The sequence below is a fragment of the Alligator mississippiensis genome, chromosome 5 (assembly GCF_030867095.1).
Source record: "Alligator mississippiensis isolate rAllMis1 chromosome 5, rAllMis1, whole genome shotgun sequence".
Taxonomy (NCBI): Eukaryota; Metazoa; Chordata; order Crocodylia; family Alligatoridae; genus Alligator; species Alligator mississippiensis.
In genome coordinates, this window is record NC_081828.1 from 22011063 (window position 1) to 22023418 (window position 12356).

Here is a 12356-nt window from a genome sequence, read left to right on the forward strand (position 1 = left end):
GCAAACTTACTGAGGGTGCACTCTATGCTATCTTCCAGGTCATCAATGAAGATACTGAACAAAACTGGCCCCAGGACTGACCCCTGGGGCTCTCCACTTGATACCAGTTGCCAACTAGACCTCAAGATATTGATTGCTACCCTCTGAGCCTGATGCTCCAGCCAGTTTTCTATCCATCCTAGAGTCCATTCATCCTGCCCATACTTCCTTAACTTGCCTGCAAGAATATTGTGGGAGACTGTATCAAAAGCCTTGCTAAAAATCGAGCTATACCACATCCACTGGTCTCCCCATATCCACAGAGCCAGTCATCTCATCATGGAAGGCATCATCTGCTGTTTCAGGTTGGTGAGGTATGACTTGCCCATGGTGAATCCATGCTGACAGTTCTTAATCACTTGCTTCTCCTCAAGTGCTTAGAAAATGTGGCAGCGTTACTATTAAATCATGCAGTTAACAAGTTAATCACATCCTAAGTGTCATGTCTGCCATGGCCCTTATGCATCCACTCCTTCCACATCCTGCCCCATCTCCCTATACTCCTATGTAATCCCTGCCCTTTATTCCTACCTACAACCACCATTTCCCTTGGTTCCTGTCCTACTCTTCCCCTTCCTCTGTGTCTATACATAAAGCCCCAGATTCATTCTATCCTTCCTCTCTGCTTCTTTCTATATACTCCTTTGAACTCTTTGCTTTTGCCTCTTCCCTGACTCCTGTCACCATTTTCCCCACTCAGGTCCTATTTACCTTCTGGTACCTAGAAAAACATCTTCTCTTGAATCATGAAAGCAGGATCATAAAACAGAAAGTGTTGGGCAACCTCAACATCAGGTGTTACCACCTGAACTGCTTCTTGACTTCTCCATCTATTTCTGTCTCAGACACACCCCACCCCCACCCCCACCCCCTGTAAGCTCTACTGGTGCAATTCACACAGTGCATGTATAAATTGCATCCACAATTGGGAGCTGTGTCAGTGCAACTACATTGGTTGCAAAGCACCACTATGGACAAAGATGTTAATTTTGACTATGATAGACTAAATACTCTGCTATTTGTACCATATAGTACAAAAGTACAGAGAAATTATGGCCCCATTGTGCTAGGCAGTGCACTTACACAAAGATTGAGGCTGCCCTTGCCTCAGAGACCTGAAGGAAAGAAAAAGATGGAGTGAGGTGATTTATTAGAGGTCAAACAGCAAGCCAAAGGCTGCATGAGGAATAGTGCCTATACCTCTCCACACCCAGCCCTCTACTGTACCATCATTGCTGGAGTTTTCCTGGTCATTCTCATCATTTATTCCCCTTCTTGTTTCTTCTCTTCTTTCCTCCTCTTCAATTTCCATCTTATCCTCTGAAGGCTCCTTTTCTTGGGCAGATGAAATAACCAGTGCTGATTCTTTGTTTGCCTCCTGTTCAGTACTGCTTTCACTGGGTTCATTGGGCTCTATGACTTTCATTGATTCCTCAAGCCTTTCTTTAGTGTCTTCTTTCATTTCTTTCTTGGGAGGAGAGGGCTTTTTGTCCAGACCCATTTCAATAATACAGCTAAAAAAACCAACATGGAAATGTTGAAAATATACATTTTCTAGATATTAAGCATAATGGCATTTTTACACTTTCTCTGGGCAAATTAAAACACCTGCAATGTCTTGTGTATCAGCATCTCCACACTTCAAAATGGCAGCAGAGGCACTTTAACTACAGCTCACTGAACAAGCTTTAATTACAGTGCCCCTGCCAGCATCACAGGGATGCTGATACACAAGACACGGAGGCTGCTAGAGCGCATTAATAAGCACACTCTACCAGATTCGATTAAATCAAGTCTGCTCCAATGCTCTGTAATTACAGCACATCAGAGTAGCCTCTCCGCACATCTACAGACACACGATGTGCTTATTTTAAAGTGAAACAAATGCATTCATCTGTGCATCCATAAAATTGTGACCTTAAGATTTACCCACCTCCATAATGCATTTTTTAATCTTGGGATGAAACATATATGGAGTAAGTTATGGCCAGGCTGTAATATGGTGTGTGGCTCATGAAAAAAAACTGATTTTTCAGTTCAGCTCCCAAACTGAAAATTTAAACTGAGAAAAATACTGTATTTAACTGAATCCAAGAATAAAACCTGAGTTTAGGATGGCTCTCCAATAATCAGATTCTATAAAGGAAAATATATCAACCAGTTACAATTTTCCATGTACAGAATCTGACTATTTGGGGGTCATCTTAAATTCATCCTACCAAAGCTGCAGTGGAGAAAGAAGGGGTTGGTGAGGGGGGAGGCACTAGGGAGACAGGCAGTGGGGAGGTAGTAGAGTGGCAGGTGGTAGGGGCAGGCAGTTGAAGAGGCAGGCTGTGGGGAGACAATGGGATAAGCAATGGTGGGGGGTCAAGCAGTTTGACCCCTGCTTTTGTCCTCCCACCCCTTGCCTCCTGCCACCTGCCCTCCACCCCCCTGCTTCCCCTGCAACCTCATCCCACTATTTCTGCCCCTGCAGCCACCACCTGCCCTATTTCCCTTCCACTTACACTTGCTCCAGCTTCAACGGGTTCTGGCCCTGTTCCAGCCCGGTGCATGGAGCACATGCTTGTTCTGGCCCAAGCCTGGCCTGGTAAAAACAGCAGTGGTGTGGCAACTCTGACCCCAGCTCTAGGTTGGGGTTGGGGCCAGAATCAAAGCCTGAGCCACAGCAGCTTCTACCCCTCTTCTACCTCATACTTGAAACCAAGATGAGGGGCTTCCCCCCCTCCCCCATGTGAAAAAGGGAGGACCTCATCTTGGATTTGAGTAAATACTGTCTCTTGGTTCAGATCAAACTGAATTTAGGGGGTTTTTTTCAATTTTTCTCACATTTTCCCCAACTTTTGCTTTGTTCAACTCATAACAAAACCTTTTATAGTGTGTAGTGCAATGCTGTTCAATGAGGCCAGATGAGTGGAACAAGGAGGGGCCAGTCTGAGGACCAGATTAGACTCCCACATACCCAGATCAGGCTCTGGGCAGCCTCAGCTGCCTCCATCTAGCACTGGGGCCACGCACCACATCAACATGGCCCTGTGTGCCCAGCACCTCCATGGGCTGAGATCAGGTCCCACAGCACCCCTCATTCCTGATCTAGCACACAGGGCCACAGTCCATGGAGCTCCCCACAGACGCGGTGTAGTGGAATAACTATTTGGTACCAAAGCTGTCCCTGTTTGCACAGTAAGTGGAGGCAGTCTCCCACAACGTGGGAGGGATAACCACCAAATTAAAGAGTCTCTCTCCACTGCTGTCTTACCAGACTGTGTGAAGGACTTTATAACCACCAGATTAGAAAGCCTCTCTCCATTGCTGTCTCACTAGACTGTGTTAAATACTTTATACAAAGTGAAACAGTATCAACAGGGGAAATGAGGGAGACCCATCTCAGATCTCCTTATAGCTTGGTGGTTTAGACACTCACCTGAGACACAGGATACAGGTTTAAATATGCTATTTACCTGCTTTAAGGCAGAGATGTGAACCTGGATCTCACACCTTTCTGGAGAATTCCCCACTGATGACACTATAGAGCATTCTGAAGTGAGCCTCCCTCAATCCCTCTTGTTTCTGGTGTCCTAGTTTGTAAAACAGAGTAATTCTCTTGCTTGATAAGTAAGACATTCAAATGGGACTCCTGGGTTCCAGCATCTCCTCTAGTAAATTTTCAGTTATGAAATGAAATAGTCTCTGCAGGAAATAATGAAAGCCACCTTGAGCCATTCCAGAAAGCCAGGCAGTTAGGACAGGGGCTCTAATCCCCTGCAGAGGAAGAAACTGAACCCAAGACTTTTATATCCCTCTCCTGCATTCCAACCTGGTGTGATGTACATTATCCCCCTTCAATTTCTTAAGCATCTCTCTCATTCTCCCTACCAAACTTCAATTCTAACATAAAGCTGTTCCTGCCCCTACATCTCCTAATGTGACATAAGATGTCCTGGAAATGTCAAGAAATTGATGTTCAGAAACTGGAATTTCAGAAACTGACATCCAACTTTTCAAGCATTTAAAAAAAAAAAAAAATAAGCATGAATAATTGTGACGTCAAGTGAAGGGAGGCAAGGCTGGTTTCTGGCCTGTTACTTCATTTGTGCCCAGAATGTCTCATGTTGCTGAAATACTGAAGTTAAAATGTTCCAGGTAGGTAGATATTTAAGGCACCAGTCTTGCAACAGACAGGATTGGACATACAGTATTTACTCAAATATAATATGAGGTTTTTCTCCCAGTCGTCATGGAGCAGTGGGGAGGGGAAAGCTCCTCATCTTACATTTGCATACAAGGAAAGCTCATTAAATACACGGTCTATCATTAAACTACTGCCAACAGCAGCTTGCACTCAGTAATGAAAACCAACTGTGAAGCTGATTAACTGCACGACTCAACGTGACTATAAAACACATGGCCCATAATAGGTTCTCATCAGGATGTTTACCTACCACAAGCATAGGTCAGTGCAGCCTATCTGAATAAGGTATATGGTAGTTCCCATTGGGCTCAATCACCCTTAGTGCTGACCTCTTTTTGCAGTCATGGTGAGCCACTGCACTGAATGCTTTTCAACTTCATCTTCACTCCTATAGCTGAGCTGCACTGTTCTTTATCATTTCCAATATTTCCTGTTTCTTCACAAGCCTTAAATGTCTGGCAAACATAACCAAACATGATCCCATATAGTTCACCTAGAATCCCTCTGCCACCCCCTCCCTTGGCCTGTTACACATGATTAGTGTGGTCCCACACTCCATGAAGTAAAGCCAGATCAGGCTGCCTTCTGCCTAATAATCTACATATAAACATTTGGACTCATGACAAGAACACCCAGTTCCAGTCATGAGTGGGGGGTTAATTAGCACATGGATGCTTTGGGGGAGGAGGTAGTCTGGAGTATATACACATACCAAGCAGTGCTGAGCTGTTGGGGTACTATGGCTTGAAATGTTGTTGAGTCTGCTGGGGCCCAACCCAAAGAACTATATCAGTGGTTCTCAAACCTTTCTGTATCAGGACCCATTTGTAACATTGATAGCCAGTCCTGACCCAGTAAATTGCTTAAGCAGAAAACAGCCTCCCAGCCCTGCCAGTGCCTGTCACTGTGCTGCCTCTTCACCGCCCACATCCCCAGTCCCCAGGCCCCCATTGTGTGGGGCAGGGGGAGGGTGTGGGGCATGGAGGACCCCAAACAGCCCCTTGCAGGCTAGAACTCTGCCAGGCTGCATGGGAAAAACCACAGTTTCCCACGTTTTTCTCCTTTAAAGGAGAATCCATTTTTAAAGTTTGTTCATGACCCCTTCATATATTCTTGTAATCCACTTGTGGGTTGTGAACCATGGGTTGAGAAACACTGAACTATACTTTAAATCCTGAGCCTTTTGGCTTTGGATTAGTATCATACATAGTTTGTATTAGAGATAAGTAGGTACAAAAGTGCTGCTTAAAAGTATCTTTATGGAGTACCTGTGCTGAAATTTGCAGCAGTTTACAACTTATTGCAACTTGCTACAGGCATGTTTATTTCAGTCAGGATTTTCAGATTTGCCTCTCACTCTCATGTGTTCAGGGAGAGCGGGTTTTCACAGTAAGGGTGAGGGGGAAGCAGGTGCAGAGCTAAGAAGTTAGGGGGTGGGGGCAGGGACAGAGGGCAAGGAGGCCACCTGACCCTCCTCCTAGATTTATTTTCCCTGCTGTAGCAGTGGGAAGGGGGGAGCGGAGGGCAAATTCAAGGCAAACCTTGAATAATTAGTCTATATCTGGAAAATTATAACAAATGTATAAATTTACCATATATAGAATCATATTATTGGGAAGTCATCTTATAGTGAAATAAATATGTTATTTCAGTTCTAAATACTTTGTGGAATCAGGACTTAAGCATCCCTAGACATGATCCAAACCCCCATGGAAATCAAGGGAAAAGTCCCCATACTTTGGATCAAGCTCTTAACTTGTAGATGTAAAACCATGCCCAGAATTACATGTACTCCTAACTTTGTCCATGCCAAACTTTGTCCATGACTTTACAGGGTGTGACTTGCAGAGAGTATGAAAGGAACCTAGGGAAGAAACCTTACTGAAAAGGAAACTTTAGGTCAAAGAGTGAGATGGAGTGGAGGGGGGGTGAGAGAGAAAGAGACAGATTTTATTAAGTATAGAGGAGCATTTTTCCCTCCCAATATGAAATAATCTGAATAATTTCAGATCAGGATCAGTTCTGGCTATCTATGCACACACGTACAACACAGAAAAACAGATATTTGGACTAGTCAGGGTATCTTCTGAAATAGCATTCTTAATTCAGATGCTTTCCACTCCACAAAACTCCTTATCACAATAGCATTTGCATAAATCATGTAAATGTTAGTTTCAAGTGGGAAAATGTGTTACGGCAGAATTTCTCCTGAAAATCCGGTGCTTATCTCAAAAGTTAGTGCGACTCAGTGGGGGTTCTCTCCCTAACCAACTGTCTGCTGTTATTTTCTTAAATATTTTATGGAAAGAATAAATAGATTAAAAATTATACATGGCAGCAGCAGTTCTCCCACCTGACACTGCCTGGAAAAATCAGTCAGAAGGATGATTTTATTCTAATTTAAGCTTCTCAGCATAAACTGGAGGTACTAATCAAGGAACTGACTTTTGCCCTAAATAAAAGAGGGGCTCTGTTCTGCTCATATAGGTTTTATGTGCCATAGGAAGCATCCGTATTGTCCCATACTACAGCCAGGGAAATGATAGCATGTCAACCTTCAAGTCAGAACTGTTATCCCAAATCCAAATTTTCATTGCATTAAAAAAAAAAAAAAGATTCTTCTAGTCTTCTTGGTTGTAAAGAAAGCCTTAAGACTAAGAGCTGAGCAGATGTGGCTGTTTATAGATTCTGTATTTCCATACCGATAGCAGGGGGATGCTCTGTCCACATTGACGAAACCAAAGTATCCTTGTTTGCCTCCCAGTCTTGCACCTTTCCGATGCTTGTATTCACAGCAGGAGCTCAGCCTGTCCACTTGTATCCCATTGAGAAAAAAGGTGAGACTGAAGGGGAAGCCATGATGCCGCTTTGAGGTGAACTGAAAGGTCTCTATAATTGAAGAAAGAAAATGGCTAACACTGTTGTCAGCCTGTTTCCATTGATAGATACCTGCCTTGTCTACATAAAGTGCCCAAACTGCAGACCACATGAGACCTGATTTTTGGTGCTCAGTTGCATTACAGCTCATTATGCAAGCAAATCATCCTGCAACTAGACATTGTAGATCTTGCTAACACCTCTGCAACCAGCTACAACAGTGTCATTAAGGCCATTCAAAACTCCATTGCAGCAGTAGGGAACAGCACCCAGAGCCTCCCACCTCAAAAATACTGGCCCTTGCCACTACAGTTAGAGAGGGATATTAGCAGTAGCAGGCTTGTGACATACAGTTGAGTACTACTAGTTCTCTCTACCAGTAGACAGTAGAGTACCTACAAAGCCCAACCACAATCAGTGTAAAATCAGTAGCAACCACAATGAGTTATGTACAGCACTGTGAATGAAACCAGAGCTGTTGCTTCAACTTCCTTTCCTCAGTATGAAGACTGAAGCCACCCCTTCCCCAACAGTCATTAATCTTCCGGCTGCACAGACACAGTAATATAGCACCATGAGAGACTGCACTGTGGCTGCAACAAGGCTTTATGCAGGATAGCTATATAGTCTTGGGGGACAATGAGAAAATTTCTCTTGGACCTCTGGGCTGGGTTAAAGGTTGTGATCTGTAGAAGCCCTTCCTTCTGTAACTGCAGATCTGCTAGCCATGATCCTTCCTCCCCTACGCTCTGCACCCAGCTGTGTGATGCATAGGAGGTAAGGAACCATCCCAAGTTACCTGCATCACAATCCTACCCCCTCTCTCATGCAGCAGAGCAGCTGTGCTTCTTCTGCTTCCAGGGGTCCCCTTGCATGACATTCAGGTTTCACGAGTGGCACATTCCCAGGGCCTGATTCCCCTTTCACTCACCAACGTGAGTAACTACAGAGAAGCCAGAGGAGTCATGCTACTATAACAGGGGATCAGATTCATGCCCCCAGTGTGTAGTGTTCCTTCTGGAATAATAAAGAGCATGCAGTGATATATTACAGCAACCTAGAAACAGATAACTTGGTATTCAGGGACAGTTTACTCCTGCAAATATTTTATTAACCATAGAGGATCGAACCCACAGTATTTGTTAACTCACTCCTCTGAATTCCTCCTTCCGTAATTTGCAAAAGTAATTGCAGCCTCATTTGCAATCATGAAACAGTAAATCTAGATTTAGTTTAGAGGCAGCTGGTATATAAGTCCCTGGATGCACATATCTTGACTGAGCTCAGCTGAAATCATTTTGATATCACATCAACAGTTTATCTATAAAATAAGATGTTGCCAGAATTAAAATGAACTCTTCAACTTTGAATCCTTACCTCTTTCCAGGAGCTTGCCTTTGTAAACACAAAGGTTTTCTCCTCCACAATGCTGCTGATAGACTTTGATTTCATCTCTGTAATCGGTATCATCATGAGATAAGTGCACATTTTTTCCTAAATAAATCATGGTAACAGATGCGTTGCTCCGTAATGAGGGCTTGTGGAATTTTCCTGAATCCTAGAACAGGGAAAACAAAAAATGCTGTCAGTTCCTATCTCTGAACAAGGGGTGAACAAAGGGGCAGCATTTGTACATTTTTAAAGTACTTATTCACTTGTTCTCTCACCAAAGTTAATCTATCTGAATTTCAAATAGATCCAGTACGCCTACCAAATCTTTGGCCCCTATCTGCCATGATAGCAATGCAAAGCTGCTCCTGCCTTGGGGCACTGGACATGTCAGGAGTGTGCTGCTGGGAGCTGAGCATGCTGTGTTCCAGCAATCCCCAGATGGCATCATAAACCCAAGTGACCAAACTAGCTTCAATAAAAAGAATCCTCAGAGCTACTCTTACAAGTGAAATGAAATTGGTAGTGATCCAGACCCAAAAACTAGTGCCTGCGCATCTTCATCAGACATACATGGAGGAGCTGCATTTTCTTTGAATTAGTAAATATCCAAATCTGACTTTGTGTATTTTGGTATCTAAAACCCAAATTGGCTTCTCTCCCAATTGTAGGGCCCCACGTCTTATTTATTCCTATATGTCAGCTGACTTTTAGAATTGAAGTACTCCATTCTGCTTGCAAAGCACTTTGAGTTGCAGCAGAGCAAACTTAACATAGCAAATCATTTGGATAGTTAATTATATCTTTCTCAGGTTGTGAACCATCTACAAGCAGGTTTTGATTTTGATTAGTCTCTTCATTATAAAGAACTTTTTGGCCAATGGTTCAGAGAGGAAAAGTGACAGTTTACAATACAAATCTTCTGCTAACAGAAGATGGACTGGATGATCCAATCGGTCTTTTCCATCCTCTGATTCCTTGAGCATGATATGAGCCTCACTGGACCTAATGCAAAACTGCCATGAAAATGGATCATGTCCTTTTTGTCAGATGCTTGGACCAACTGGATGTTGGTTGGTCTGAAGCAATGAAAGCTAAAAAACAAAGTTAATGTGAACAAAGTTGTAAAAGGGGTGATGATCCCAACACTCTGAACTCGATACTTTCTTAATTGGAAAGGCCTTGTAACTTGACATTTAAGAAGAGTTTCATATTAATAATCAAAAGAGAAAAATCAGCTGAACTGTGGTTTTCTTACGTATATATAGCTACAACTGCAAAAAAAAAAAAAAAAAACAGAAAAAAAAGAAATTAATTCCTTTCCTAGTTTTTCATTTGGATCACTTCCAAGGGATGATTTCAGGCACTGTTGAATCAATGCCTGTCTAGATATTAATATATTAAAAGAATATATCAAATTAATTCAGCTGTTGAAAAGCCCTGGCTGCTGCATTCAATTGAAAACAATGCAATATCTTGTTACACTTTAAAAAAGAAACATTTAGAGCAAGATTATGCTTTTATTACACTTGCCAAAGAAAAGATCCAGCTGGAATTACTACTGTTACTCTGGCACATAGGACTGAGGCTACACAGCACGTGTCCACCAACACTGGGCCTGTTCTGCTGCCCTTGCTCCTCTCCTGTCTAGGAAGCTGACCCCACTTTTAGTGCCTTCAGAGCAATCCTTGAACTGCCGCTGGGACACATTCCAAGCTGCTCGAAAGGGGGGCACACGGAGTAGCTTTAAGAAAACTCTGTATCCTTCCCACTAAACTTAGCACAAATCAAAGCAATACGAGGGTTCCTTTGTGATACCCGACAACACAGAACCCCAGCCCGTGTCCTTGGCTGCACCCCTACATTAGCAGCTAGGAGTGAAGGTGACAGGATATCTCCTTTTCTAGCTCCCTGCTACCTACAAACATGCAGCATGTGGAACTCGTTCCCAGAGGAGTTCACTGAGTCCAAAAGCTTAAGATGCAAAGAGAGATTGAACATTCATTCATATGGATTATATGGAGTCATGAGTTACTGCCAGCAAACATTCTACGTGGGAAGCAGATTTCACACTCCTGTCTCATTACACATCCCTCACAGTTCACAGACAATATTAGGGCATCAAGGACACACATCAGATGCAGTGGGTGCGTAGGTGACTGAGAAGGCTAATGTGTGACAAATTCTCTTCCACAAAGGTCACATGTTCATGTGCCCTGTAAGCCAGGTTGCTGCTGTCATCATTCCTGTCTCCTTGTATGCTTTTCTAGCCTACAGGGATGTTGTCACTGTTCAAAATGCACCATACCTACTTTTGCCTTGGTACTTCATTGATGTATGTCAGCACTCAAAGGGCGCATCCAGATGAGTGAGCATGTGCCTCTTGCAGTGTTTCAAACCCCTTTGAGACACTGCAAGAGGCATGTGTGGGAACAAAAAAAATGTTTCCCGCACTGCAAATTTGCAACGTGGGGGCAAAATTAGACCCTGTCAAAAAATACCCTGTGGGGAAAAGCGAGACAATCTGAGGCAATCGGAGGCTTGGTCCTCCATAGAGATGCTCTGGTAGCCAGCCAGAGCATCTCTATGGCTGGCCCTTGCCCCAGTGCTGAAGCACGCTACCTGCCTGTGTAGGGCAGGAAGTGGGGCAAACTGCAGGGACCTGGATCCGGCTTTGTGGCAGGTAAGTGAGGGGGTTGGAGGGCTGGAGGAGGTGGGGAGGGGACCATGGAGAGTGCTCAGCCCGATCTCAGCTTCCATTCATTCCCCCCACCCCCGATCACTCTCCCGCCCAGCCCCAGCCCCACCACACTCACCAGCAGTAGCAGCAGTGGTCGGGGCTGTTCGGGGCTTCATGGCACATGGGGGGCAGCAGGGCTCAGCCCCAGCTGCCTGGCACCCGTGCTGCTGTATCGCATGGGCGTGGCCTGGCTCAGCAGGGTACCACATGCTGTCCCAAAGCTCCTAGCCACTTGGCCTGAGTGGTGCCAAGCCCTGGGTGACAGCTGCAGCACCCCGAGCTGCGAGACAGTGCGCGGCCCCCAGCTGAGCCAAGCCACACCCGCACGACATGGAAACTGAAGCATGGGGGCCAGGTGGCTAAGGCCAAGCCCCACTGCCCCTGGCAGCCCCACACCTTGCGGAGGGGCTGCGCCATGAGGCCCTGAGCCACCCCGACCGCTGCTGCTGCTGCTGGTAAACTGCAGATGGTGCAAGAGGCTGAAGCCAGGCAGGGGAGCGATGTGGGGGTGGGGGCAGCAGCTGAGAGCAGGAGGCTAGAGCCAACCAGGGGAATCCCTGAATCATCTCTGGGCTCTTGATCGCTCCCCTACTTGTTTCCACCTCCTGGTCATTCTCCTGCTCATCTCCAGCCTCTAGAGGACTGGAGACAGAGGAGGAGAATGAGCAGGGGGATAGAGACAAGCTGGAGATGCTCCTCTGCTTGTCTCTAGCCTCCCGAGGCTGGAGACAAGCAGGAGAACAAGCAGGAGGCTGGAGACAGCAGGGGAATGTGCTGGGACCCTGCAGGCAGGGCAGTCCATTGGGGGGGGGGGGGCGCTCCCCTCCTAAGCAGCCCCTACACCCACACCTACCCACACACTGACTGGTATCCCTCCATACTCACCCATCTCTTCATGGATTGCCTCTGGTCCACAGGCCTTAGGTTAACAGCCCCTGTTCTGGGATATTTTCTTATCATTCTCCTGTCTCATGTGGCCAGTGCCACTGAGCACTTACAATTAATGTTCAATATTTATGCAATCAGCATGCTGCACAACCTCAGTCTGTCATACCAGTTAAGGTGAAATCAAATTCACTGGAATCTCTGCTACAGTGTCTCTAGCTGCTGGATGGGACT

The 12356-nt window shown here is 45.1% G+C and overlaps 1 protein-coding gene across 3 annotated transcripts in view; it reads right to left on the reverse strand.

The window, feature by feature from the left end:
• Nucleotides 1–12356, reverse strand: part of ERICH3 (glutamate rich 3) — a 79520-nt gene that overhangs the window by 41479 nt on the left and 25685 nt on the right. For 2 of the 3 annotated variants that reach the window (XM_019489186.2, XM_019489187.2), the window contains exons 8-10: nt 8486–8666; nt 6934–7120; nt 1267–1553 (exon numbers count right to left, since the gene is read on the reverse strand). In XM_019489186.2, the coding sequence (XP_019344731.2) occupies nt 1267–1553; nt 6934–7120; nt 8486–8666 (655 nt within the window). Of the gene's footprint in view, nt 1–1239; nt 1554–6933; nt 7121–8485; nt 8667–12356 lie in introns of all 3 variants that reach the window. The other variant, XM_059727945.1, reaches the window with a different exon arrangement.